This window comes from Cryptotermes secundus, unplaced genomic scaffold, assembly GCF_002891405.2.
Source record: "Cryptotermes secundus unplaced genomic scaffold, Csec_1.0 scaffold468, whole genome shotgun sequence".
NCBI classification, from domain to species: Eukaryota; Metazoa; Arthropoda; class Insecta; order Blattodea; family Kalotermitidae; genus Cryptotermes; species Cryptotermes secundus.
Genome location: NW_019721526.1, coordinates 1,370,010 through 1,397,921, shown reverse-complemented (window position 1 = coordinate 1,397,921; position 27,912 = coordinate 1,370,010). Strand labels below are relative to the sequence as shown.

Sequence of the window (27,912 nt, the reverse complement as noted above, 5' to 3'; positions counted from 1 at the left end):
CTCATTATAATAACATTTTCAGTAGAGAATAAACTCTGCACATCGTTCGTTATTTTGATTTAAATAATTTAAGAGAGCGCTTTACAAACAATTCTTCTATTAAATGAAGAAAGTCGTCTTCTGGGTTTAGGCACCGTGTATTCTTCGTTTTGGCCGACGTCGACCAAAACGAAGAATACACGGCGCCAGATCCCAGAAGACGACTTTCTTCATTGTCATCGCCGTGAAAACCTCAAAACTTACAATTCTTCTATTGTTCTTTATTTTTCTGTAGTTAGGAAGGATGGAAATTTTATTTCCTCATTGACAAAATGTGAATCATTGAACAAAATATTAATTCACATACTTGAAAAGAAGAGTATTGCAGATAAATTTCGTTTAGTATCTTCACTCTAAAGATACTCCAGAATATACGATTGTTTGGTTGGTATGAAGACAGAAACTTATGCAGACTTAGAGGTTGGCATTCCTCACAATTCGGACTGCGGAAGGAGAGAGGCGATACTCAGCAGCCTTTAAACCAAACCCGTAGAAAGACTACTTGGACCGCTGTAATGTATGGTGGAATAGATTATACAGGCAATTTCGGCAAATGATTGAAGATGGAAATTACAATACATTTTCTGTGGCTGGAAGTCTTGCTTCAGGAACATTGTCTTTACCATGTTGATCGCCACAAATCATTTTGGTAATGTAATAGTTTCGTTTTTAGTGGAGCGACTGATGCAATGTCTGCTTTGGTTCCACACTTCACAGCAGGATATTTTCTCACGGACATTGGCAAGATTTATCGCAGGTGTCTTCATCAGTATTCCATTTATATCCAGGAGGACATCTGTTGCAGTAAAGAACGCCTTGTTGACACTGATAAAACCAGCGACTGTCACTCGGATGAGGCAGGAACACGGAATATGTGGTTGAAGGACACAGCGGTTCGGGTTTTCCTTTCGTTGAGGCACAGCATTCGGGTTTTCTAGCGAACAATTTCGGACATGTATCGCTACACGGCACGTCGCATTGAGCCAGTGTTCTGTTGTAATGGAGACCATCATCACACATAGCAATAACTCTCACGCCACCCTTACATACATAATACATTTCACAACTACAAGGGTCTTCAAATGTTTTCCCTTCTGGTTCACATAAGTGACAATCCGAAATTTTGCTTGGGTCTATGCATCCAGCAGTACACTGATTTTCACAACGTTTAGTTTTCCTGTTAAAATGTTGACCCTGAGGACACTTTTTTCTCTGGTTACAATTAGTGAAATAATAATTGCAATCGGCGGGATCTTCCACATCCTCACAAGGGTTAGGGTCACATGATCCGATTTTGCACGTACCACTTAAGACGTCAAAATATTGATCTGCACGACAAGTGACAGGAACTAACTTGCCACCTTCGCATATAGTGTAGGAGTGACAATCGTATTGCAGTATTTCGCCTTCTTGGCACAGCCTGCACTGTGGAATATCCTCTGGTTTTTGGCAACCAGCTGTACATTGATTTTCGCAACGTTTCGTTAGCTTGTTGAAGTGTTGTCCTACGGGACACCTTGTTCTTTGGTTGCAATTCTTTATGTAGTAATTACAATCGGTAGGATCTTCTATATCCTCGCAGGGTTCAGGATTACAGGATCCTACTTTACATGTGCCACTAGTCACATCGAAATATTGATCAACTCTACACTTTACAGACACTACTTTACCTCCTGTACATGTGGCGTAGGAATGACAATCATATTGCAATATTTTGCCTTCTTCATTACACTGTCTACATTGCGGAATATTAATTGGGTCCTGGCAACCAGCTGTGCATTGATTTTCGCAACGTTTCGTTAGCTTGTTGAAGTGTTGTCCTACGGGACACCTTGTTCTTTGGTTGCAATTCTTTATGTAGTAATTACAATCGGTAGGATCTTCTATATCCTCGCAGGGTTCAGGATTACAGGATCCTACTTTACATGTGCCACTAGTCACATCGAAGTATTGATCAACTCTACACTTTACAGACACTATCTTACCTCCTTTACAAGTGGTGTAGGAATGACAATCATATTGCAATATTTTGCCTTCTTCATTACACTGTCTACATTGCGGAATATTAATTGGGTCCTGGCAACCAGCTGTGCACTGATTTTCGCAACGTTTCGTTAGCTTGTTGAAGTGTTGTCCTGCAGGGCACCTTGTCCGTTGGTTGCAATTCTTTATGTAGTAATTACAATCAGTAGGATCTTCTTTATCCTCGCAAGGTTCAGGATTACAGGATCCTACTTTACATGTGCCACTAGTCACATCGAAATATTGATCAAGTCTACACATTATAGGCACTATCTTACCTGCTTTACAAGTGGTGTAGGAGTGACAATCATATTGCAATATTTTACCTTCTTCATTACACTGTCTACATTGCGGAATATTAATTGGGTCCTGGCAACCAGCTGTGCACTGATTTTCGCAACGTTTCGTTAGCTTGTTGAAGTGTTGTCCTACGGGACACCTTGTTCTTTGGTTGCAATTCTTTATGTAGTAATTACAATCGGTAGGATCTTCTATATCCTCGCAGGGTTCAGGATTACAGGATCCTACTTTACATGTGCCACTAGTCACATCGAAATATTGATCAACTCTACACTTTACAGACACTACTTTACCTCCTGTACATGTGGTGTAGGAATGACAATCATATTGCAATATTTTGCCTTCTTCATTACACTGTCTACATTGCGGAATATTAATTGGGTCCTGGCAACCAGCTGTGCACTGATTTTCGCAACGTTTCGTTAGCTTGTTGAAGTGTTGTCCTACGGGACACCTTGTTCTTTGGTTGCAATTCTTTATGTAGTAATTACAATCGGTAGGATCTTCTATATCCTCGCAGGGTTCAGGATTACAGGATCCTACTTTACATGTGCCACTAGTCACATCGAAATATTGATCAACTCTACACTTTACAGACACTACTTTACCTCCTGTACATGTGGTGTAGGAATGACAATCATATTGCAATATTTTGCCTTCTTCATTACACTGTCTACATTGCGGAATATTAATTGGGTCCTGGCAACCAGCTGTGCATTGATTTTCGCAACGTTTCGTTAGCTTGTTGAAGTGTTGTCCTACGGGACACCTTGTTCTTTGGTTGCAATTCTTTATGTAGTAATTACAATCGGTAGGATCTTCTATATCCTCGCAGGGTTCAGGATTACAGGATCCTACTTTACATGTGCCACTAGTCACATCGAAATATTGATCAACTCTACACTTTACAGACACTACTTTACCTCCTGTACATGTGGTGTAGGAATGACAATCATATTGCAATATTTTGCCTTCTTCATTACACTGTCTACATTGCGGAATATTAATTGGGTCCTGGCAACCAGCTGTGCATTGATTTTCGCAACGTTTCGTTAGCTTGTTGAAGTGTTGTCCTACGGGACACCTTGTTCTTTGGTTGCAATTCTTTATGTAGTAATTACAATCGGTAGGATCTTCTATATCCTCGCAGGGTTCAGGATTACAGGATCCTACTTTACATGTGCCACTAGTCACATCGAAATATTGATCAACTCTACACTTTACAGACACTACTTTACCTCCTGTACATGTGGCGTAGGAATGACAATCATATTGCAATATTTTGCCTTCTTCATTACACTGTCTACATTGCGGAATATTAATTGGGTCCTGGCAACCAGCTGTGCACTGATTTTCGCAACGTTTCGTTAGCTTGTTGAAGTGTTGTCCTGCAGGGCACCTTGTCCGTTGGTTGCAATTCTTTATGTAGTAATTACAATCGGTAGGATCTTCTTTATCCTCGCATGTTGGTGGAGTACATGGACCAGGTTTACATATGCCACTAATCGAGTCAAAATGTTGATCAGTGCGGCATATGATATTAACTATTCTGCCTCCTTTGCATATGTTGTAGGAGTGACAGTCGTATTGCTGTATCTGTCCTTCTTCACACTGTCTGCACTGTGGAATATCTTTCGGATCTTTACAGCCAGCTGTGCATTGATTTTCACAGCGCCTGGTTTGGCGGTTGAAATGCTGGTGGTCAGGACACCTTGTTCTTTGATCGCAGTCCTTTATATAATAATTACAGTCTGTAGGGTCTTCCCTGTCTTCGCAAAAAGTTTTACAGGAGCCTGCCTTACAAGTTCCTGATAACTCATCGAACCTCTGATCTGCTCGACAATTGAAAGATACTATTTTTCCATCTTTACAGATAGTGTAGGAGTGGCAATCAAATTGCAGTATCTTACTTTCCTCTTGGCACTGTCTGCACTGTGGAATTTCATTAGGATTCTTACAGCCAGCAGTGCACTGGTTTTCACAATGTTTTGTCTTCTTATTAAAATGCTTATCCTCTGGACATTTTGTCCTTCGATTACAGTCCTTGAAGTAATAATTGCAATCTGTAGGATCTTCTTTATCCTCGCAGATGGGTTTATCACAGGATCCTGGTTGGCATGTTCTAGTTGCCTCATCGAAATATTGATTTGCGTTACACCTGTAGGTTTCATTCTTGCCATGTTTGCATATAACATATGAGTGACAATCAATTTTAATTGGCTTCCCTTCTTCTGCACATCGCCTGTCTTCTAAGTACGTAAAATCATCACAACCAGCGTTTTCGGGTTCATCGCATATACCCTGCCGGGCATTGAATGCTTGCCCTTCCGGACATTCCATTCGCACTTTAGTCCCATTCCTGCATACGTAATAACGCGAACATTCCACGTAATCCCTCTCTGTCTCCCCTTCTCCATAGCACTCTCTGTCTGGGCCGCATATTGGCGGCAGCAGACTCTCCCTTCTGGTTGTTTCATTGTGCTCACAGCTCGCTTGAAGCGGCCAAACACAGTTGAAAGTTTTGGGGTTGAAGTACGTCGTCGGTGAGCAGCGCCTGCAGATCGGTCTCCTGCTGCTGTCACACTGGATGTAATAGTGACAGTCAGTGGGGTGAGGGAAGTAGTTTGAAGCGTCTTCCACAGGATTCTCTGGACATTGTGGTTCCGGTCCTGGAGGACAAGAAGACTCTGAACCCCATCTCCATGAGTCCACGCCAGCCACGAAGAGCAGCAGTACCATCAGCGCAGTTCCTGAAGCATACCAAATGACTGTTGAAATGAAATATTACTTTTTTATATTAACCTCATTCATATCCGCAAAGCTGGCAATGTAAATGACTGCTTAGTCAAGGCCGCTGTCAGTAGCTCAGCCCAGGTCCTTTTGTTAACTCCTTAGCTGTCTAAAAATTTGAGAATTAAAACATACAGAACTTTAATTTTGCCTGTGGTTTTGCATGAGTGTGAAACTTGGACTCTTACATTAAGGTAGGAACAGAGATTAAGGACGTTTGAGAAGAGGGTGCTGAGGGGAATATTTGGACCGAAGTGTAATCAAGTGGTTGGAGGTTCGAGAAAACTGCATAATGGGGTGCTTCAGAACTTATACTCTTCGCCAAGTATAGTTAGAATGATCATGTCAAGGAGGATGAGATGGACAGGGCATGTAGCATGAATTGGGGCGAAGAGGAATGCCTATAGGAAATTGGTGGGAAAGCCAGAAAGATAGAGGTTACTAGGGGGACAAAGACGTATGTGGGTGGGTAATATTAAAATGGGTCTTATAGGTAGAGGATGGGGTGGTATGGATTGGATTTATCTGGCTCAGAATAGGGACCAATGGAGGGCTCTTGTGGGCAGGGGATAGAATCATCGGGTTCCATAACATGCTGGGAAGTTCTTGAGTAGCTGCGTGTCTGGCGGCTTCTCAAGAAGGGATCAGCTCCACGAAGTTAGTTAATCCGCAGCTCTGACTATATAGCGTCGAATAGTATGATTTAAGAAAAATGGATAGAAATGTATTTGGCAGGAAGTGGTCGTGGCCTAGTTTCAGGTTGTGTTTTAGGGCTTGCATGGAGAGATTTCGGACATTTTGTATAAACCTCAGTCAGGATAGGGACGTCTTGGCCGAGTTCTGTAACTGACACTCTCAAGATACAAGTCACAAGACTTACGTCCGCTATTAATTATCGTCTGTCGGTAGCTAATATCCTTTAGTTGTATACACGGCTTGTCTCGTCTTTCTAAGTTACGCTATTGATAGATGACTTCATCTATTTTACCACGTTTTCTTGAAGTATTGTGCAGTCTGGCTATACTCGTACGCTGGCTAGGGGCTGGAAGACCGCGGGGTCAGAATTCGAGACTCGGTAGTATCAAGAATTTTCTCGTGTCCAAGTCAACCAGACAAGCTTTGGGGTCCACTCAAACTCATATTGAATGGGTACGGGATGCTATTACTAGGGGAGTAAAGCAGCCGGCTCGTGAAGCTCACCATTTACCTACAACTAGTGTCGAGATGAAGAAATCATGGATCTATGCATCCACTCCCCCATACGCCTTTATAGCGTAATGCATAATTAAGCACAGGACAACTTTACTTTGCTTTATTGCGAAAGTGCTGTTTTATAAGCAAAGAGTGAATAAAGTGGATGAGCCCAAATCACGGATACTGCACAAATTGCATGTATGTATGTATTATACGTGTAATATGTGTGCGTACACGTATGTATAATTATGCAAATAATTAGAGTCCATCATTTGCATTCCACTGTTAATTTTGATATATAATTTTTATAATATAATTAATATAATATATAATATAATATAATATAATATAATTTTTATAATAATTTTCCTATAATTCCTATATTTCACCCGACCTGCCAAAAACAAAGTAACATTTTTACGCCCTTGGCAAATAAAAAAACACACGAGACACACCGATCTGAAGCCAAACAAGGTCATGACTGCCACTGGAATTTCCTTTGAATTTAATGATATACCGTGCGTGCGCGCGCGTTCTAGCTTGCGCGTCATTCAGTTATTTTATCCTTCGTAAGATTAGTTCCTTGGTGCATGGATTATGAAAGTGACTCTTTCAAAACAGAACAGTTCCGAATGGTAGAATGCGTGTATCTTTACTTCTGTGCTCCCCTTGCGTTTTCAGAAAGCGATTCCAAAGAGTAAAAATATTTCTTACGGATTATAATTTATGTCATGGGGGCCATATTAGTCTTGAAGGCTGTAGTTTGTTCAGCCCTGACCTACGGGCCGAATTATATAGACGTTTCACTTGTGGCTGGAAACTGTACATTTTCAATGCCAACTTCCTGCTGTAGTGAGGCGAAGTTTCAACGTAATCCTCCTATTATAGACACTAATTTAAGTGAAATTTTGTTGTTCGCTATTATTATTCTTGTCCTTGCTTTTACTGGGCCTTCTATCTTACGTAACATAATTCTGAAATTTCCTTGTGTGTCTGCACCTATTTTCTCACACACTTCTATTAATTTATTTCGTTCTATAACCTGGCCATGTTAAATGTTCCCCTTGTCACCACGGCATGGCGCGTCCTCGGGTTGCGGATGGAGGAATTCAAGTGTACTTGATGTACAGTCGTTCAGAGGAAATGACTGAGGTGCTGACTACCTACCATCTAGTGGTGGCAAACGTTAGGGACAGACTGGTAGTGAGTAAACTGACAACACACAAAATTTGATATGGAGAGCTTCATTGTTTGGAAATTGAATGAGGTGGAGGGCAAAGAGCAGTACTGGGTTGAAATCTCAAATAGGTTCGCAGCTTCGGAAAACAGACATGATATTGATGTTATTAATAGAACATGGGAAACTATTACACAGAATATAACAATTTTAACCAAAGCGAGTGTAGGATGTTATGAATTAAAGAAGTGTAAGCCATGGTTCGAAGAGGAGTATCCAAAATTATATCAAAGTAAACAAGCCGGATTGCAGTTGTTACAGGATTCATGCGAATCAAACAGGGACAATCTGAACATTATAAGACGTGAAGTCAGCAGGCATTTCAGGAATAAGAAGAGGAATGTATGAAAGACGGTATTAATGAGCTTACACTGAACAGCAAGAACAAGGAAATTAGACACCTGTTTAGAGGAATGATTGAATTTAAGAGGGGTCACCAACCTAGAAGTAACTTAGCGAAGGATGAGAATGGTGATATGCTTGGAGATTCCCACTATATTTTGAACAGTTAGAAGAACTACCTCTCTCAGTTATTGAATGTAGTTGATATAGGGTCAGTGATGTAAGGTAGATAGATATACATAACAGCTGAGCCGTTAGTACCTGATCCCAGTCTTTTTAAGGTTTAAATTACTATTGCAACGTCGAAAAAGTATAAATCACCAGATAGTAATCAAATTCCGGCAGACTGATTCAAGTATGGGGTGGCACATTACCGTCTCAGATCCATAAACTCGTTAATTTTTATTTAGAATGAGGAAGAATTGCATGATCAGCGGAAGGACTCTATTCATGTACGAATTTACAGGAAGGGCGGCAAAACCGACCCTAATAATTATCGTGGGATGTTGCTGCCATCAACTTCATACAGAAGTGTATCGAATATTCTTCTCTCAAGATTAATTCCATATGTAGATAAAATTATTGGGGATCATCAGTGTGGGTTTCGATGTAACAGATCAACTACTGATCGGATCTTTTGCATTCCTCAAATAGCGGAGAAAAATGAGAATACAGTGAAACCGTACATTAGAGATTCATGGACTTGCAAGCGAACCTATGATTCAGTTAGAAAGGCGGTATTTTACAATACTCTCATAGAGTTTTGGCACATATGAAACTAGTTAGGCTAATTGAAATGTGTTTATATGAAATGCAAAGCAAATTCCGTACACTTAATATTTTGTGATACTTTTCTTATGATGGCCTGAAACAAGGAATTTTTTGTAGGATTTGATTTTCTCAGAGCTGCAGTTATGAAGAGAAGAGTCTGTTCAATGTCAACCGACGTTTCGGAGGAATGTATCACTTCTATATTAAGGTCGAAGAATAAGCCGTGAAAGATAGCAGTCTGTAAGTAGATGGCAAAGGAAGCTATCTGCCTTGACGATGGTATCTTGTACGTTTTATTTTTGACCCTGAAGATGGAGGCGATATATTCCTTCAGAACATCCGACGTCTTTAAATGAGATACACGGCGTTATATTCCAGAAGATAGAATTCTTCAAGGAGATTCATGAAGCCATTACTTTTCAACTTTGCTTTAGAATATGCTGTTAGGAAGATCCAGGAAAACCAGTGGGACTGAAATTAAATCCCCTGTGTTAATTGTGGGACATTGGTCTACGACATCAGTTAGGAAACTGGCTGCTCCAGGTCATTTTGTTTTAAAATATTAATATGGTGTATTTTGATAAATCTGCCAGCAACTTTTCTCCTTTACACGCAATTTCGTTGTTTAAATGTTAAATAAGTAAATAAAATATCCAAAAATCTCCTGCGCCTTTGTTAAAATATTCTGGGAAGCATTCCTCAACATTTTCGTAGAGACTTTTAGTACGGTATTCCACATACGGACATAAATATTTATTGATGAAGTTGGCTTTAAAGCCAACTTCATCATCTATGATCTACGAAAATTCAGGGCATATATCGAAAGCTTTTCGATTAATTCTTCTTTGACAGAAGTACGGATGTGTTTTTAAAATCTTAAATTTTGCCGTGTGTATCAAAGATAGTTTTCATTGAATCTTACAGGCTTAAATTAAACCCATTTAACAGATGAAAGTTACTTACTAAACATGCAATTTTTGCCAACCAAACGACTACCCAGAAATTTTCAGCCGAGTCATATTTTCCCCGTTGCAGAAGTTCATGAACTTCCGCTTTTAATTAATATGACCAAGTGAGTACTATGCTGCAGGATGGCCACTAATTGGACTATTGTACCAGCACTAGATGATAGATTATGAATGTGGAGCAGTCGGTGGAATTAGAATTGGCAGGGAAAATCGAAATGCTCGGAGAAAACCTACCCCAGTGCTACTTTGTCCACCATAAATCCCACATTAACTCACCTGGGCTCGAACCCGGGTCGCCGCGGTGGGAAGCCGGCAAATAACCGCGTGGATTATGGCACGGCACACCTTACGACCGTGTGTAGTAGTGACTGTTGAAATGAAGCTCCCATTTCTTCACAAAGATGGAAAATAGTAGTGTTCAACGCACTGTTTTTAAAAAAGTTGACCCTACGAACTGCTGTAGTTTTAACATTAATACATTTTGCGGTTATTCCTCCAGATGCTAATATTTCTTTATAAATTGTGCACCATAAGAAGATTAAAAAGAGTGGCTCGCTAATTATTTAGTACTTGCTAAAACTTCTGTTCGTTTTCCAGACACAGACGCCTTTCTATTACTACGAACAGTTATATTTATAAAGAACACGGAAGAATTCCTCAGTCGTGGTATTTCCTAATAGGTTCAACAAAACACACAAAAATTTGCAGTCATTTTTATGGCAATAAAATCCACGCATCTCACATAAACCTACAATAGATTATTATTTGTTATGTCAGTTGACTCATCTGCCTGCAATCGATAGCGCTGCGATATTTAAATATTTGCATTTAGTTTTTCTTGTACCTCGTTTGCAACCATGTCATTAGAAAGTGGCTTCGATTTCATTTTGGAAAGTGCTTCATCTCCTGAAACTGCACCAAAACTTCAACAGTACTCAACAGAACTAACTCTTCTGCTGTGAACGGTTTCTTCAGTTTTGTAATTCTTAATGATATTAAAACTGAATCTTTCTTAGTATCAACATTTTAATTTACAAATTATTTACAAAGGGAGAATGAGATATCGTAGTTGGTTAGGTACTATGCTACAAGCCTGTACGTCGCTGGTTCGAGTCCCGATAGGGTAGATTATTCGATGCATCTAATCCTTCCAGCCACACTATGGCCCTAGGGTCAACTCAGTCGTCGGTCTTCTGTCGAATTCTGTCTTCTGTCCTATTCTGTACTCAACTAATCTGTTGCTCAATTCTCTCCCTGAGGTAGGTTCTGGTCGAACCGTATGGAGACTATCTCCTTCAACAGTGGAGTTATCGTGTTACAGCTGACGCTTAGAGCAATCGTAATATTAAACGGAAAGCTCTTCTCTTATATCGCCATCAATAGTACAGTCACCAGTTCTTTCTACTTCTGTTATCATGTGTTTCAGGAAACTTGCAACAATGCGTTTCGCCGTATTTGAGGTCCCGAGGAAGTGAGAAACCTCTAACACAATCCCTTGTCTGAAGGGATCCTCAATGCGAGTAGGAAAACACAGAGACTGGGGGTCACTGAACGTTCATTTGCAGCTATTGAAAAGCACCGGAAGTCGAAAAACATTTCACACAAGATCCGCAGTTCTTAAAGGAATGATGTGTACACATCAAGCAGTTTACAGAAACGCAGTTGATACTCCGGCAGGGGCGCCGAAATTTTATCAAAAGGATTGTAGTTCTAGGCAAAAGCGTCTATGGTTCAGCACAGGTCTCCTGCAAAATTCCACCTCACCTCTAAGGATCCGTTTACAATTTTCTCAACTACTACGCATTATTAAAAAATCACGTGCACGAAATAGTCTGAGCATTGGTAAATTTGCGATACGTGAAGAGTGGCAACACCATTCCGGCCGAGCATGGCTCGTCACACAATAAAGCGTAAATTAACCATGTCTCGAAGCGCTTGTGCAAACAAATTTCCATCAACACGCGATACCGCGTACAGTCTGTACGTCACAAAAAATAGCCACAATTCCTATGTCTACTTGTAGATGTTAATGAAATATATAAATGAGCATTGATATAAAGACTGACCGCGCCATAGCTCAAGCGGTTAGTCGCTGGCTTCCCACCGCGGCGGCCCGGCTTCGGTCAAGTGCGATTTGTGGTGGACAAAGTGGCGCTGGGCGGGTTTTCTCCGAGTACTTCGGTTTCCCCTGCCAATCTTCATTCCACCAATTGCTCCACAATCACACTCAGCTATCATCTGGGGCTGGTACAATAGGCCAGAAGTGGCCGCAGTACAAGAGACTTAGTCCCACCCCACTAGCAATAAAAAATTGATATAATGAGTGAACAGACTATGGTAAAATGGGTTCAATTAAACCGGCTAGAGATTAATTCCAGGTGAGGTGTTGTGATTTACCGTAAGTAAACAGTAGAGCGAGATGGACAGTTTTTTTGTCTGCTAGCAGTCAGCTAGTGGCCCAATTAACATGTTAATCGGTCGGTCTGTCAGTTGGTCGGTAGGTTAGTCGTTCGTTTGGTCAGTTACTCAGTCAGAAAACTGGAGTCAGACGTCTAGCCAGTCAGGCAGTCAAAACATGTCAGTTAATCCATTTGTCAGCCAGTCAGTTAATGTGCTAGTAAATGTCACTATGTCAGCCAGACGGAATCTGAAGAGAATCAGCTCCTCGGTTGTCCTCACGAGGCTGAGTGGATCCCGTTCCAGACCCNTCTCTTGTACTGCGGCCACTTCTGGCCTATTGTAACAGCCCCAGATGATAGGTGAGGGTGATTGTGGAGCAACTGGTGGATTGAAGATTGGCAGGGGAAACCGAAGTACTCGGAGAAAACCTGCCCCAGCGCCACTTTGTTCTCCACAAATCCCACTTGACGAGACCCGGGATCGAACCCGGGCCGCCGGGGTGGGAAACCAGCGACTAACCGCTTGAGCTATGGCGCGGCCCTAAATGTATATAAAAATGTATTTTAATTGCTTTCGTCGATACTTCTTTCTCATGGGGATGCGTTACGCACTAGACTGCCGAATATGAGAAAGTGGGGTGTACTAAAGAGGATCTTCAGGTCTGATTTTGAAGTCCACGCGCTTTACTCTGCCTTCAGTTTATGTTTCGAAATAAAATTCATAGCAGGTTTGAAAATGTCATTGCTTCTTGAATAGGATGCGCTAATATTGATAGTTTTAGGTCCGGAATGGAGCTCAAACTGCACGAGAAATATACGATATTGCGCCAACTGTCTACAAATTTTCGGGAGCATAAGGCCACCTAAATCGTGCCTCTAATCGAATTAGACCCCTAAATATCGAAATATGAACCTGAAACAGTGGCAGACATTTATTATCTCAGGATGGACTCAACATGTTCGTCCGAAAAGTTGATGCCTTTCTGCCAAACTACATGGGTTACTTTCCAGAAAGCCTTCATCTAGATCCACTAATGCACACAGAGTACTACTGAAGTTTCGTAGAACAGCCACTCCTCTTCTACAGAATACGACCCCAATTCTAAGATTACTCAGAAGACAAAGTAGGATCGTGGTAATACAAACAACTACATAACAAACACTCACATCAGCTTTCACTCAAACACATACAAGTACGTGCAGATCCATCAGTTTGCAATAAATGGTTGTCCAAAGGCAACACGCAGCCTCAAGCTTGTCGCTTAGGCTCAAGTATTAATGCGAGGAACGGAGCACAGTTCTAGTCTTTGAGAATTTGCTGGGCAATTTGGTTCCTACCTCAGAGAAAACGTATAGTATATCCATTAAGAAATGTGTTCGGCCAATGACGTTCACGTTCAAGAACAGTTTTGTTGTTCATTCCGAGAAAGAGTTGCAAGTAAGAGATACACTAGTTGGGCGAATTTCCGACTTCTCTTACTTTAAACCCGATGGATTATATGGTTGTCATTGTCCATTAATAGACAGAATTAAACAGATGTCCCGAGCTGTAGGCAGTATTTGACGAGGAAAAGGCGGACCTCATCATAAATTGCACAAACGACAAGATAATGTTGCCAAGCAGGTACACCAACATTATTAGCAATAGAGTACCAAATCCTGAAGAGGTACGCGGTAGCGTAGTTGGTTGAGGCACTATGCTACAAACCAGAAGGTCGCCGGTTCAATTTTCAATGAGGTCATTGGATTTTTCAATTGACCTAATCCTTCCAGCCGCACTATGTCCTTGGGGTCGACTCAGCCTCAAACAGAAATGAGTACCAGGAATCTTCCTGGGGGTAAAGAGTGGCCGGCGCTTAAGGCTGAAAACCTTACTGCCATCTGTGAGCCGATTGTCTAAAAAATGTGGGAGCCTCGATAGCTTAAAAATCTATGGGTCTCCACGGCCTGTTATATAAGGATAGCTTTACGTGTTATCAAATTACAAACATTTAACAGGAACTGCCTTGGAAACAGAAAATTTACAGTGTTTCATTGTAGCATTAGAAGAGTAACTATTACTGAAATGAATGGTAACACGCTCTGCATTAACCCAACAAAATTTATTTGATGGAAAATTTCTCTCTTCTGGGATACAACGCGGTATAGACCGTTGAAAGTAAACCGACATTTCGGAAAAAACATCGATTCTAGCTTCAGGCTAGAAGAATAAGATTTCTATCCTTGTTACCTGCTNTTATTTGATGGAAAATTTCTCTCTTCTGGGATACAACGCGGTATAGCCCCTTGGAAGTAAACCGACGTTTCGGAAAAACATCGATTCTAGCTTCAGGCTAGAAGAATAAGATTGCTGTCCTTGTTACTTGCTTAATACAGGTTTCCTGCTTGGCTTATTTTTCTACCCTGAAGAAAGAGGCAATATGTTCCTCCGAAACTTCCATTGAATTTTAGCGTACTATACGGTGTTGTATCTATGAAGACAGAATTTCTCATAGCCAAGTATTTGAGAACCTTAAGTCCTATGTGTTTCATAGAAACATCTGCATTAGCCAAAAAATTTCAATACTCTTGATGATGTCCAGAATTTTCGAGCATGACGTAATTTTACTCCCTGCGTACAGTGATTTCAATGGCTAATGCAACACGACTTCACAATGATAAAACACGTAACGTCAGAGTAGAATTTTGTGACTAAATTAGGCGCACCCGTGCAGTGACATTACATTTTGTGGAGTTGAAAGATGGGCTTACAATTCACCTAAGGTAAGCAATTTTAATTTTAAATCATTATACTCAGGTTCGAAAATGACGCCCGTCAGTGTTTCAGTTTTCATACTCTGAGGACTGTTATCAGGTTTCCTCATTGCATTTTTCCAAAATATCCGATCCCATTACCTTTATTGCTATCCGGCAAAACGATCTGGCAGGTTACACCATCTGTTGCAGTGACAACATTGACAGCAATAAGTAACAGAAGTGGCACCCCTAGGTTAAGCAAATGTGACATCCAAATCAAGTATACACAGTTCCAGTGCTTGTGTCTGGCACTTGGAATTATTTCAAAGAATCTACACAACAGAATCTACACTGTCCCTCAAAATGAATTCAACAAATTTCACACATTCTGTAAGTGTAAATTGATAAATATTTATATTACTCCTACAAGGCAGTTGTTACATCCCGTGCACAACAGTCAGACAAGTATAGTCGAGAGTGAATGCAATAAAATTCAATTGTATTAAATTCTTTATTTATTTACGTGTTTAGTCAACAAAATGATGATCAACTTTAAAGTATGCAAGAACAAAGGGAGCAACAAGACACGTATACATATACAGGTGATAAAGCAGGGAAACTTGTATTGTTTAGACAAAAGTAACAATCAAGTTATTGCATTCACGGAAACCATTACGTTTTGATATACTGTACTTTTATATTAAGTATTTTTAAATCTAGAATAAAAGTAATATTTTAGCAATTAAGGAAATTAATTATGAAGTATAATTAAGTGAAACCGTCTTCGTGTCAAATACGCTAACGTAATATTATATTGTAGCAAACCTGTTGCACTTTTTCATTTAGTGTCAATTAGCCTTTTGCAGTCTCACGTGTAACACTAATGCTCTGTAAAATTTATTAGAATATCATCATCATCATCATCATCATCATCATCATCAGTAATCTGTCCAGACGACAGGTCCACAGTCTCTTTCAAAACAGTTCCTCCACTTAATGCGATATTAGAATATATTCACTTTAAAAGTTTTCACTACATGTTTCGACCAATTTGGTCATCTTCAGGTATTAAAATTACAGGGCGAGGAAATTGCTGAATTCTGTTTGTTGAGGTTGTGGGTTGTATTCCCTCCTGTTGTGTACTGTGCTGCTTGTCCTGTTTTCAAACGCCGACGTAGCTACAGACATTAGCAGCAGAAGCGCATCTGCCAGAAAGACAGTGTCTGTCTGTAGCACAGACTTCTGGCATGTTGCAGCTTCTAGCATACCGAACAGGAACTCGAAAACCAACAGTTACCAAAAGGAGACAATTTAGAACCAAGATTACTACTATTCGTGCTACTACTAACACCACCACCACCATTATCGCTACTACCGCTGCTCCTACTATACTACTACTACTACTACTACTACTACTACTACTACTACTACTACTACCTGTGATACTTCTGTGGATGTACGTAGCATCACGATTTGCCAGTCAGCACAAGTTCGATAGCATTTAATCTTGACATTAACCTATCACTTCCTCAAAACTTGCCAAACGAAGGACGTGAGCTTCATAATAGGAATTACGTCAGCTGTAAACGTCATATCTTGTCACAAACATGCTCCTTGATGACGTGACATTTTGCTCGCTAGCATCAGCGTGGGAATCCCCTTGTGTGCTGGTAAGTTAAGGATACGTATGTATTGGCTATAGAAGTGACGAATTATAAACCAGTGTCACAGATTTGAACTTACATGCCTGTCTTCTACTTGACCGGCGTGAAAATAGCCTGCATTTAGCACGGTTAGCTTCTAGTTACTGGTTTCTTAGCTTGCGGCAAAGTTTTAGCAGCTGCAGGAGGGCGGGAAGGAGCTGAGGCGGGAGAGATGAGACGCAAGCCGACCTGAGGTACTGCGCAGCGGTAGGGTAAATCAGGGCCTGCGTAACTTCACATTGGACGTCAGTTAATAGAATAGGTTCCCGTCACGAACCAGAACTAGATATTAGACATTATTTCGTCTAGGGCTGAATACTTTTTATTCTGAAATAATAACTTGCCTCATTGCATTTACTCATTTACCACATAAAATCTCAGGTTAGCCAATGTTCCGGCCGAGATTTGAACCCAGCACCTTCATAACGCGAATATGGGGCGTGACCATTACGCGAAATCGCTCGCTGTTAATGAATATATTATAAAATATAAACGTACCGGTATAGCTCTCTATTTCTGTCCCTCTCTCTCTCTTATTTCTTCCACGTTGGAAAATAGGGCATTCTTGGAACGCTTTGTTTCACTTCATTTTCCGAATCCTAAGGCAGTCGGTAGGACTCCTAGGACGGGGGATCAGCCCTGCGCAAGATTGCTACCTACACAAACACAGACATCCGTGCCTTGAATGGAATTTGAACCTTCGATTCCACTGTTCGAGCGAGAGAAGATAGTTCATGACTTTTAACGCGCGGCCACTGTGATCGGTTAGTATACAACTAAATAAAAATATTGTCCCCCCCCCCCCTTGGCACTACAGCCCCAGTGGGCCTAGGCCTACCTCCATGAACTCCGTTCACTGCGGTTTTTCTAGATCTTACACATTCGGTAGGACTCCTTGGGCGGGTGATCAGCTCGTCACAAGGCCTCTACCTGTACACAAACACAGAAAAACGCACACAAACATCCATGCCCTGAGTGGGATTCGAACCCACGATCCCGGCTTCCGAACGAGCGAAGACAGTGCATGCCTTAGACCGCTCGGCTACCGTGACCGGCAACATATTGCACCCCCTGCTCCTTATTCATTAATCATTAATCTCGTTAGTGGTAGAGCTGATAAATAGAAGAATTAAGGAAAAGAGTGAACGCTTAATATTCTCGCGGTAGGTACCTGCACTTCCGCAATACTGTTGCATCCTATTTGTCCTGCTTGCTGTGGTTACAGATAAAAATGGAGCGGTTACTGTCACACAAGCAAATGTTTTTATTTTTCGACTTACAAAATGTTTCCGCTCAGATAAGTCATCATCAGATGATTCTTGGGGAATATAAAACTGGTGATGGAATTGACATACAATCCAATGCTAGTGTATGATGCTAGTTAAAATTGGGTCGGACCCGAATAATAGTATAACCATTGTATTTTAAAATTAAGAGTAAACATACGTATTAAAATTAAAAGAAATTCAAGAGAATTAATTCAAGTAGGAGCTCACTATAAAATATTCTTGCATGATATGAGAAGTTGGTGTCATGGCGGTCTGACTTTCCGGTTTTTCAGTGTGTTTTTTATTTCATTTGTGGAGGTTTGCTTCTGGTGGCCTTTTCTAACGTTTAGTATTGTTAAGGCCCGTCCACATTACTCGTACTCGTGCGTCAGAAGCTTACTGCTGCCGGAAAATCAGGATCTGGAGCTGATATCTGTTGTGAAGAAATGCGAAGGCTTTGTATGCAAACCAGTTTGGACATCCACTTCGTCAGCTCCAGATCCTGATTTTCTGGCAGCAGTAAGCTTCTGACGCACGAGCACGAGTAATGTGGACGGGCCTTAAGAGATGGACTGGGGTCTGCATGTTTTTCTTTCTTTCTTTCTTTCTTTCTTTCTTTTTTTTTTGTTTCTAGCAAGTTATTATTATGCTGAAATTTATGTGCGAAGGAAAAATTGACCGCATATTCATTACGTAGAAGGTTACGTGTGAAATTCATGTTTTGAGTCGAATACTAAAAACATTTGTTTGCCTGACGGTAACCTCTTCATTTTTAACTTACCCGGACTGCTACCCCTTTCCCATGCTTGTAGAATTCGACGCAGCATGACAGGACCAGCTCCGTGACACAATCAAGCTAAGGGTATTTTGCGAATATTTCAAATTCTGAATCACACTGTCTAATTGAGAGGGGGGCTCATGTTACTTACATTACGGCGACGGGTTGTTAGCCTCATGCCCTGCGCCCACCTCCTCTCGTTTGTCTGCAATTATTTGTTCAAGACATTAGCAGCTACCCTCACCGTCTATAGATGTTCTCGTTCATCCGCAACCCGAGGACGCCATGTCCCGCGTTAACAAGCCACTTAGCATGGAATGTACAGTTGTCAATCGATTAACATATTTAATCCATTGTTTAACATTAGTAGGTTAAAGGATGGCTTAATTCGTACTTTAGCAATAAAACATTTTCATAAAGTAATTAATTTGTGTTGTGGAATGTAGACGCGTTGCTAGGAAACGAACGCGAAATAAGCAACTATATAACAGCGTTTGCTAAGTAATGGATTTGGAAACAACGTCCGTTGCTAGGCAGTGGTTGAATAGCGATAACATGAACACCCCAACATACACGACCGCAGTAATTGCATTGCAACAGAGGAACTGTTTTCTGTGCAGTTCGCGCCGAAATGTTATAAGGAGGACAAGTTAGGAGTTATTTAGTGAGTCAGCGGATTGCTGCTGTTCAGTCGTTTGGGGTTGTTATTGTTAGAATCTGATAGCTAAGGCTAGGGACAGGAACCCCGAGGAAGGGGAACGTCCTCCGTTGGAAGTCGCTACTAAGCAACGGTAATGAACACGTGTGTAACAGTGAAATGTAAAGTGTAGTCAAAGTGTGCAATAAATCCGGCAGTGAATCCAAAACCCTTCTACAGTCGCAATCCATAAAAAGTATGACACTATTTAGGAAGGAGAATAAACGTGTCATTAGAGGTTTTCAAATATACAATTCATACATAGCTGTTCAATTTCTTTAATGACTCTTCCGTAACAATAATAAGAACAACAAAAAGAGCGAGTTTAAACAAAATATCTTGAATTAATTTTCAGTTATTTGTTCCGGCCCAGTATTATCTCAGCGCAACTGAACACTGAAGAATATCGTCAGATGAACACAGAGTTTTAATCGGTATTTCACACTATAAAGATGAGATATGAATCAACAGCAAGCAAACTGGCTTGAGCGGCGAAATTTTTATTTGCACCCCGGAGGTGCCTATTCAAATTTCGGCAGGAACACAGCCCATTCCGACTGTAATTTACATGATATCCTCAGTCCCTCTACACAAATTCCGAAATGGTAATACGAATCATGTCACTATTATTTCCTCCCGGGTACTTTCAAATTCATTATTCGCTATCATGTCATTCGGCGCTAGACAGTTCGAGTTACTGAGAGTTTCGTCGTAGAAAATTTAAATAAATTATTAAATATGAAACGCACATACATACATATACAACGCTCCCAGCCAAAAAAGGAAACATCACAAGACACAATATACACAAAATATAGGAGGAAGACTCCCATAATGGAAGAATGATGTAGTACGCGAATTTGAGTTAAGACGTGTAAGATGATAGATCTTAACAAATTTTGACATATATAAATTTTATTATAGTTAATGATGAGTGTGCATTTTAGATAATTTTACAAACGACACATGATGGTGAGCAATGAAATAGCTTGACGTAAATAACACACCTGAGGATGGCACAGTGATGCCGAAACATGTAGTGAAGTGACATTTGAGATTGAGTACACTACAAGATGGCCAACAAATACACATCATGGATGAAACGCGAGATCACGCAATTTTTCGCCTGTTAGTACACAAAATAAATGATCTTTCTCTGAAGAATTAATCAGTTACACAGACCGAAAAATCGATTAATCTTGACAGGTTTAATTCAGACCAGATGATGTAGAAAACAATTACTACGATGTGTATGAATTTTTTAAAAAACTTATAATTATTATAATTAGTCTATTTACAAAATATTTTTCAGGCCAATCTGTGTTGTGTGTATAACACAATAAAGAGGACTAAAAAGAACTAAAAATGACGCGAACCAAATTGGTTCTTGATTTTAACAAAAAGTTTTTTAAACACTACTTTGTAAATGGACTAATTATTATAATTTATCAATGTTTTAACAAATTCATGCAAAACTTAAAATTTTCGCTTAGTGGGGGGCGCACTTCAACTCGGTCAACTCGGCACGGCGGCCACTGATTGGCCTATTGTACCTGCCCCGAGTGATTATGATGATGAAGAATTTGATGGAATGAAGATTGACAGGGGAAACTGAAGTACTCGGAGAAAACCCGCCCCAGCGCCGCTTTGTCCACCACAAATTCCACTTGACTAGACCCGGGCTCGAACTCGGACTGCCGCGGTGGGAAACCAGCGACTAACCGCTTGAGCTATGGCGCAGCCTCTTGCAAAACTTAGTAATTGTTACATAATAATATTTTATACCTATGACATTGTAATAGTAGTTTCTGTAAGTATTGATAATGTCATTCTGAAGATGGTCGATACGAAAAAACAAGTAAAGTATGAGAGATTAAAAAACATTTATTAATCACACGAGACAGCGTTAATGATCTTTTATATTTGATGCTATTATTAATTTGATAAAATCGACTGACAACTTCACCGCCATTTGTGAGCCGATTGTCTAGTAGATGTAGGAGCCCCGACGCCTCCCGACTCCATTGGCCTTCACGGCCTATTACAAGGAGAGTTTACCTTTTATATTGTTCACTTACAGAGGCTGTCAGTGACAGATTTCATAGGATGAAAAATTTGGACGATTCATGGATAATAAATTAGAAAGAATTTAGAGGGAAGCGGTTTTAGCCTAATTTGAAGTGATGTCCCGAAATTTGCATGAGAAAGTAAGTAAAAGTAAAGTAAAGCTATCCCTGTAACAGACCGTGGAGGCCCGTAGCGTTGTGCGATGTTGAGGTTCCCACATTTTCTAAACAAGGTTGTCAGCCCTACATGCTGTCCGCCCTTCACCCCCAAGAATATTACAAGAACTCTCCTTCCATCCGCAAAACTTCCTCCCCTTAAGGGGCCCATACACGTACGCGTCTGGCTTGCGAGTCCGGCCCTGCGAGCTTGACTCGGGAGCCGGGCTCGGATTAATTTCACACAAACGCATGAGCTGACTCCCAACTTTCCGACCCACACACGGACGAGTTTGGCTCACTGGAACCCAAGCCGAGTCGCGAGCCAGATTCGTACGTGTGTGGGGCCCTTAAAAGCTGTTGCTGATTTGAAGCGTGTGATTATTTATATATAGGGCCTAATAACGAGCTTATCTGAGCAAGGTAATGAACTTTCGTGTACGATAAATGGAAGGGAAATCCTGGAGCGTATGAGCTATTGTTAGCTTCTCAAGGAGGGTCCTGGGCCGCCGGTTTAGGTTCCTTATATGCTCATACATCTGGGAAGGAGATGCCTTCCTTAATGAGCGGTTTGAAGACGCTAATAGTTTCTTTCCTTTTTCTTCTTCGCATTCCGAAGTTCCAGTGGTTTATATTTGTGCTAGTCAGGTAGTTGGTTGTCGGTCTTCTTGTTGCACAACGCAAGAGTTGAACACTAAAGAAAGTGCCATCGAACAAACATTCCCTGTCATCCTTCGCGTTCGAGAACTTTAAATAATGCGTTATTTCATTCTTCCTTTAAAACCTTGACATTATGGTTTTCTACACACAGTGCTGGTTACGTAAGTCTGTGGGTTTCCATTACTTCAGCTCATTAGTATGCCTCTTCTAATGCTTTACGCACGTCTGCAAGTGTCCTTTTATGCCCTAATTTACATTCTTGTACCTTCAGTGAAAGCGTTAACACTGAATCAGTTAATTCTTCTTAACCGTGTTTTGATACACATTCAGTACATAAGTCTTAGGTGGTCCAACGATTAGGAACAAGAAGGCACTTTGAAAGTGTCCACATATTTGGACAAACAAATTAAATTGGACCCTGCTTCCCTTCAGCACTCTTTATATTTTATTCGAGAAGATCGGTGGTCAGATCTCCGTCAGCCATTTTCAGTCATTCATCAATGGCTCTACAGCCCTTTGTTGGATCGTGGCCTCTTCTTCAGTTTCGTAATCTTTTTTACGCAGATGGTAGGACTCCTTCGACGGGTGATCAGCCCGTCGCAAGGCCGCTACCTACACGCAGGACAACACAAACTCATAATTAAGGCACTCACATCCATGTCTTTGAGTGGGCCGCTACCTACACGCAGGACAACACAAACACATAATTAAGGCACACACATCCGTGTCTTTGAGTGGGAATCCACGATCCCAGCCTTAGACCGCCCGGCCACTGTGATCAGCCTCCGTCAGCCATACTGAGCGAAATTTGAATAGTACCGTCTTGTTGGATGTGACGTCGTGTAGTCTGGTACTAATTTACCGACGTTTCGGAGCAACGTACAGCTCCATCTTTAGGGTCTAACTGTAAGCAAAGTAAATAAGCTGCAAGAGTACTGCCGTGCAAACTTAAAGACTTGCAACTTTATTTTTTGCTCTCTGAAAGCGAATGTTTTCTTTATTCGAAAAACGCCCGACACAAGACACGCATTTTGTGTAGTACATCGCGTAGCTCCGTGTTTAGTCGTAACAATTGTTGTCCTGTATTCAAACATATCCTTCAATACTTCCCACCCCGGTGGCCTGGGTTCGAGCCCGGGGCAAGTCATGTGTGATTTGTGGTGGACAAAGTGACACTGGGGCAGGTGTACCCCGAGTACTTCGGTTTCCCCTACACATTTTCATTCCACTAATTTTTCCACAATCATCAGCATCTATCATCTGGGACTGGTAAAATAGACCAGTACTTGCCTTAGTATCAAGTGGACTCAGTCTCACCCCACTAAAAATAATAAAAAAATTCATATCCTTCAACATATTTTCAAATGTTATCTATTTATCAACAAGTCATTCTGTTAAGGACTCAAAGGCGTATACCTTCTTTCAAGGGCTCTCTTCTCATCATCAGACCGAAAGGAAAATACACACTTTGCTACGGTATCATGTTGCTTTAATAGTATCAACCGTCGTAATAAAAGTAACATATTTTTTTATGACCAATCTCTCACAGATTTCCAGGCTTCCTCTAACTGAAACATTTGCATGACAGCCAAGTTTGCATCGCGATGGAGGAAAATTACAACCACAATAGTAAGTGGCCTGTAGTCGTGTGACTTACATACTATATTTTGTAAAAATCCATCCGTGTTTTAAACATCGTTAGGGAAGACGCACAGAAGGACCTGATGACACTTAAAGTTTACAAGGAGAAGGAAACTGGTGCAAATGCGGTTCAACTTAACATGCAATTGTTTCTGTGTCTAGTAATCATGCCATAAAGGAGTATGAGGACATGGATAACTTCTGCACGAGGTTGAGATTGGAACTTATTTTTAACCTCTAAATTTCCTCTTCCTTGATAGGAAGCTGGGTGGGCCCCAAAATCGTTATGAACGCGATACCGGAGAAAGACATTCCTCGTCCTTCCGGAAATCGAACCCTTGCTATTGACCGCTTAAACCTGCATGCATAACAAATCTTATTTTTCTCATTGATGTCTAGAACCTTTTCTCGAACAATTTTGATTATTCTAAATTTTGAATTTATATACACCTTTAAGTACAGTGCCAGCCTTCATAGACTTTCATGAGTGTTCACACGAAGTTTCTTGGTGCCTGGCAAAGTTTATCGCGCAAGGTTACGGAAGGTCGAACGGACAGTAATTTTGCTTAACTAATTTGACCAGTATACGCCTGATATGCCAGGATTTTTCAGCCATTAAAGTGGATGGCAACGTTAATGTCTGTGGTTCGATCCTGTACAAAAGCAATAATGTTTCTCTTCGCCATCAGGCCTGTGGGCAGAGCATAACGGGATTTATTTTCTTTCGCCAACGCGAAGCTAAAACTCGTATTCATTAGTGCTGGAATGTAAAATACCCGAAACTTTGACTCCATGCCTTATGTACTCCTCCGTGTCGTGATGTAGTCTCAACGTGAATTTCGGGTTGAGCAATTCCGCTTAATGGATTTGGCGTTTAGAGAGAAATATTAAGTTTACAAGAATATGTTCTGCACCAACTGATACAGATTATGTTCACTCACTCACTCATGCAGCAGAGCCCTTCTGGAGGAGCCGCCAATTCTACAGCTACTCAAGAATTTCCCAGCATTTTATTGAACCCGAAGGTTCATTACCGTGTTCACAAGAGGCCTTCACTGGTCCATATCCTGAGCCCAGATCAATCCAATCCATACCATCCTATCCTATCTCTCTAAGATCCATTTTATTATTGTTCATCCACCTACACTTTGGGCTTCCCAGTGGTCTATTTCCTTTTGGCTTTCCCACCAATATCCTATATGCATTCCTCTTCTCCTCCATTTGTGTTACATGCCCTGCCCACCTCATCCTCCTTCACTTGATTATTCTAATTATACTTGGAGAAGAGTACAAGTTATGTTATGTACAAGTTTCTTTATCTCTCTTCGGTCCAAATGTTCTCCTCAACACCCTGTTCTCAAACACCTTCAGTCTATGTTCCTCCCTTAATGTCAGAGACCAAGTTTCACACCCATACAGAACTACAGGCAAGATTATAATTTTGTATATTCTAACTCTTATGTTTTTAGACAGCAGACGAGAAGGCAGAAGGTTCTGGACTGACTGGTAGCAAGCATTACCCGAGTTCAATCTCCTCTTAATTTCCGCCTGAATCAGGTTTTGATATTTTATCTTCGTTTCCAAATATCTGAACTGTGCCACATTACACAAAAATATTTCTCAACATTATTGAGATGAAGGACCACATTTTGCAATATTTAATGAACAATGTGGTAACAACTTGCGTGTACGGCACCGTGCGACTCAGAAACAAGGACAAAGAATGTGTTTGTACGCGCGATGTGCGTGTTACTGTACGAAACAAAATAACGATATTTCTTAAACAGCTCTTTGATGGAAGTGTCACGTGGGTTAGGAGACTTCCTCAGTAAAAACTTTGTTACATGTAGGAAGCCGCAATGGACAGAATTAATATCTCTGACTGAAATAACATGTGTCGCGGGCAACACTTTGCACTTGGAACTTCAAGGCTGTCACTCGGAGAACATGAAAATACTTTAAAACTCTTCCGATAACTTGACACACTTCTTCATTCCTCTAACACAATTGCTTCGTGTTGTATCACGAGAAGGATTGTATATGGTTACTGCGATGACACAAGAAATGAATCAACGAACACGAGGCATATGGTCCCACTTGATTCATTCTTTAAGCAAATTATATCCTCATATATCACAGTTAGAATAAAATGTAAAAAGGATAAAGAACAGTCACACTGTGCTTAAATGAACCTGGACTGAGACAGGAACACGAAACATAATTTTTATTACGTTATACAATCTCTAGGAATGGAGCCCTGTAGATTTGCGGACCACAATTTGAAAACCACTACACTAACCTGTGAATGTTCTACAGCTCGTAGCATGGCGCTGACCAGTGGAGCCTGACGAAGATGCGACAGGATCCATGGCACACTCAACATGAAGGCAGCGCTGTGGGTTCTCTCTGTGTTATAGTGGACAGGTCATATAAACCGAGGCGACAGGAGTGGGGGCAATTTGGAATCCTCAAAAGAAATAAACTGCCGGGTTTATCCAGATGGCTCATCCTTGCAGGATCTGAGGGCTGTCAAGGTAAAATATGTGACTTTTGTGTGCGTACTTCCCCCTCTTCTTTTTTTTCCCCTCTGCAAGCCAGAATCTGTCATGTCAGTCAACATTCTTAACAACGCGAGATACTGGAGATGGAATGAACAAACAAGTGAGAACGCGCTATTCAGCGGAACATCTCCCCACTTCCCATTTCTACACGTAATATGAAGCATTGCATTTGTTTGCGTCTGCTGAATAGAATACTGCCACTTGACCGTTGAGGCTCAAGCACAAACTCCCACTCATTTTACGTAATACTCTGATGTGTTAATGTCACACGTTAAATGATTCAAAGCTGCGGTTTGTCGTCTCTTAGAAGCATATATCGCTTCTGAGTTAACTGTTTGAACATCTCCTTCATTTTCTCTGACGGTTTACTCAAGAAGCGACGAACTGAACAAGATATTTGCTATAAAGCCGGTCACGGTAGCTGAGCGGTCTAAGGCATGTACTGTCTTCGCTCGCTTGGAAACCGGGATCGTGGGTTCGAATCCGACTAAGGGCATGGACGTTTAGTTTGTGTGTGCGCGTTTTTCTGTGTTTGTGTACAGGTAGAGGCCTTGCGACGAGCTGATCACCCGCCCAAGGAGTCCTACCGAATGTGTAAGATCTAGAAAAACCGAAAGTGAACGGAGAAGTTCATGGAGGTAGGCCTAGGCCCACTGGGGCTGTAGTGCCAAGGAAAAAATAATTGCTATAAAGTAAAAATAATACTATTTCCGTTATGTCAGAATCAGTGAATTAGGCAATGGGGTTAAGGCAGTAACGTAAAATTCGTAAGGAGAGGAAGTAAACTTCCAAACTTCTCTCACCTTTAGAATCTGACGATGTTTTACTTTAAATAATGGGAACTGTACTACTAATTCCTGCGGTTGCATTACACCAAAAAGTAACTACTTAATTTGTTGTTATAATGAAAATAAGTTTAGGATACTTAAACTGTCTGGTATTTCTGTTTGATAATTCGCACACTTCAGTTGCTCTGCGGGTGGGTTCGCAAATTGGCGTCCTTCTGGTATTTTTTCTTTTATGATACTTTAATGAGCCGATCAAGGTAGCCGTGTGGTCTAAGGCGTCCACTGCCTTCCCTCGTTCTGAAGTCTGGGTCGTGAGTTCGAATTCCGCACAAGGCAAGGAATTTTGGTGTGTATGCGTTTATTTTGTGTTTGTGTTGCCCCGTGTTTAGGTAGAGGCCTTGCGACTAGCTGATCACCCGTCCAATGAGTCTCATCATCTGATAATGATCATGAAACTGAGAAATTAGCCCGATGCTTCAAAGTTGGAGCAAGAGGAGAGAAAAACATAATTCTTTTAAATCTCTTCCCGTTAAAAACTGTTTCAGGTAAATTAACTAATTACGTTTGACTTCTAAAGTCTTCAACACATCAACTTAAAGTCATTATTTAATATTTTATTATTAATTAATTGCCGTCATCGTATTAGGTGTTTATTTAGCTTACTCTAAAGTGATTTTGTGAGACCATCACGTGACTTTAACGGACTGATGAGTGGACAGCTTCGCTTTCCAACTGCATTGCTCCAGAACGAAGATCCTCCGTTAATAATTAAGCGGGATGGTGGTTGGCCTATGTC

The 27,912-nt window shown here is 40.9% G+C and overlaps 2 protein-coding genes across 2 annotated transcripts in view; one reads left to right on the top strand and one right to left on the bottom strand.

The window, feature by feature from the left end:
* The window catches only part of LOC111875523 (fatty acyl-CoA reductase 1), a 234,824-nt gene that overhangs the window by 5,741 nt on the left and 201,171 nt on the right, over window positions 1–27,912 (top strand). The gene's annotated exons all lie outside the window — the stretch shown is intronic.
* On the bottom strand, window positions 224–26,233 carry LOC111875521 (proprotein convertase subtilisin/kexin type 5-like). The gene is made up of 2 exons (XM_023871837.2): window positions 26,067–26,233; window positions 224–5,111 (listed from the first exon to the last, which is right to left on the bottom strand). The coding sequence occupies exons 1-2, from the start codon at window positions 26,134–26,136 to the stop codon at window positions 769–771; spliced, it is 4,413 nt and encodes a 1,470-aa protein (XP_023727605.1). The 5' UTR covers window positions 26,137–26,233; the 3' UTR covers window positions 224–768.

Bases quoted from the DNA above. Each gene is read 5' to 3' on its own strand.
- LOC111875521 (XM_023871837.2), bottom strand. From the start codon at position 26,136: ATGGATCCTGTCGCATCTTCGTCAGGCTCCACTGGTCAGCGCCATGCT. The intron at 5,112-26,066 runs GTTAGTGTAGTG...GGTATGCTTCAG, and splicing joins GAGCTGTAGAACATTCACAG to GAACTGCGCTGATGGTACTG.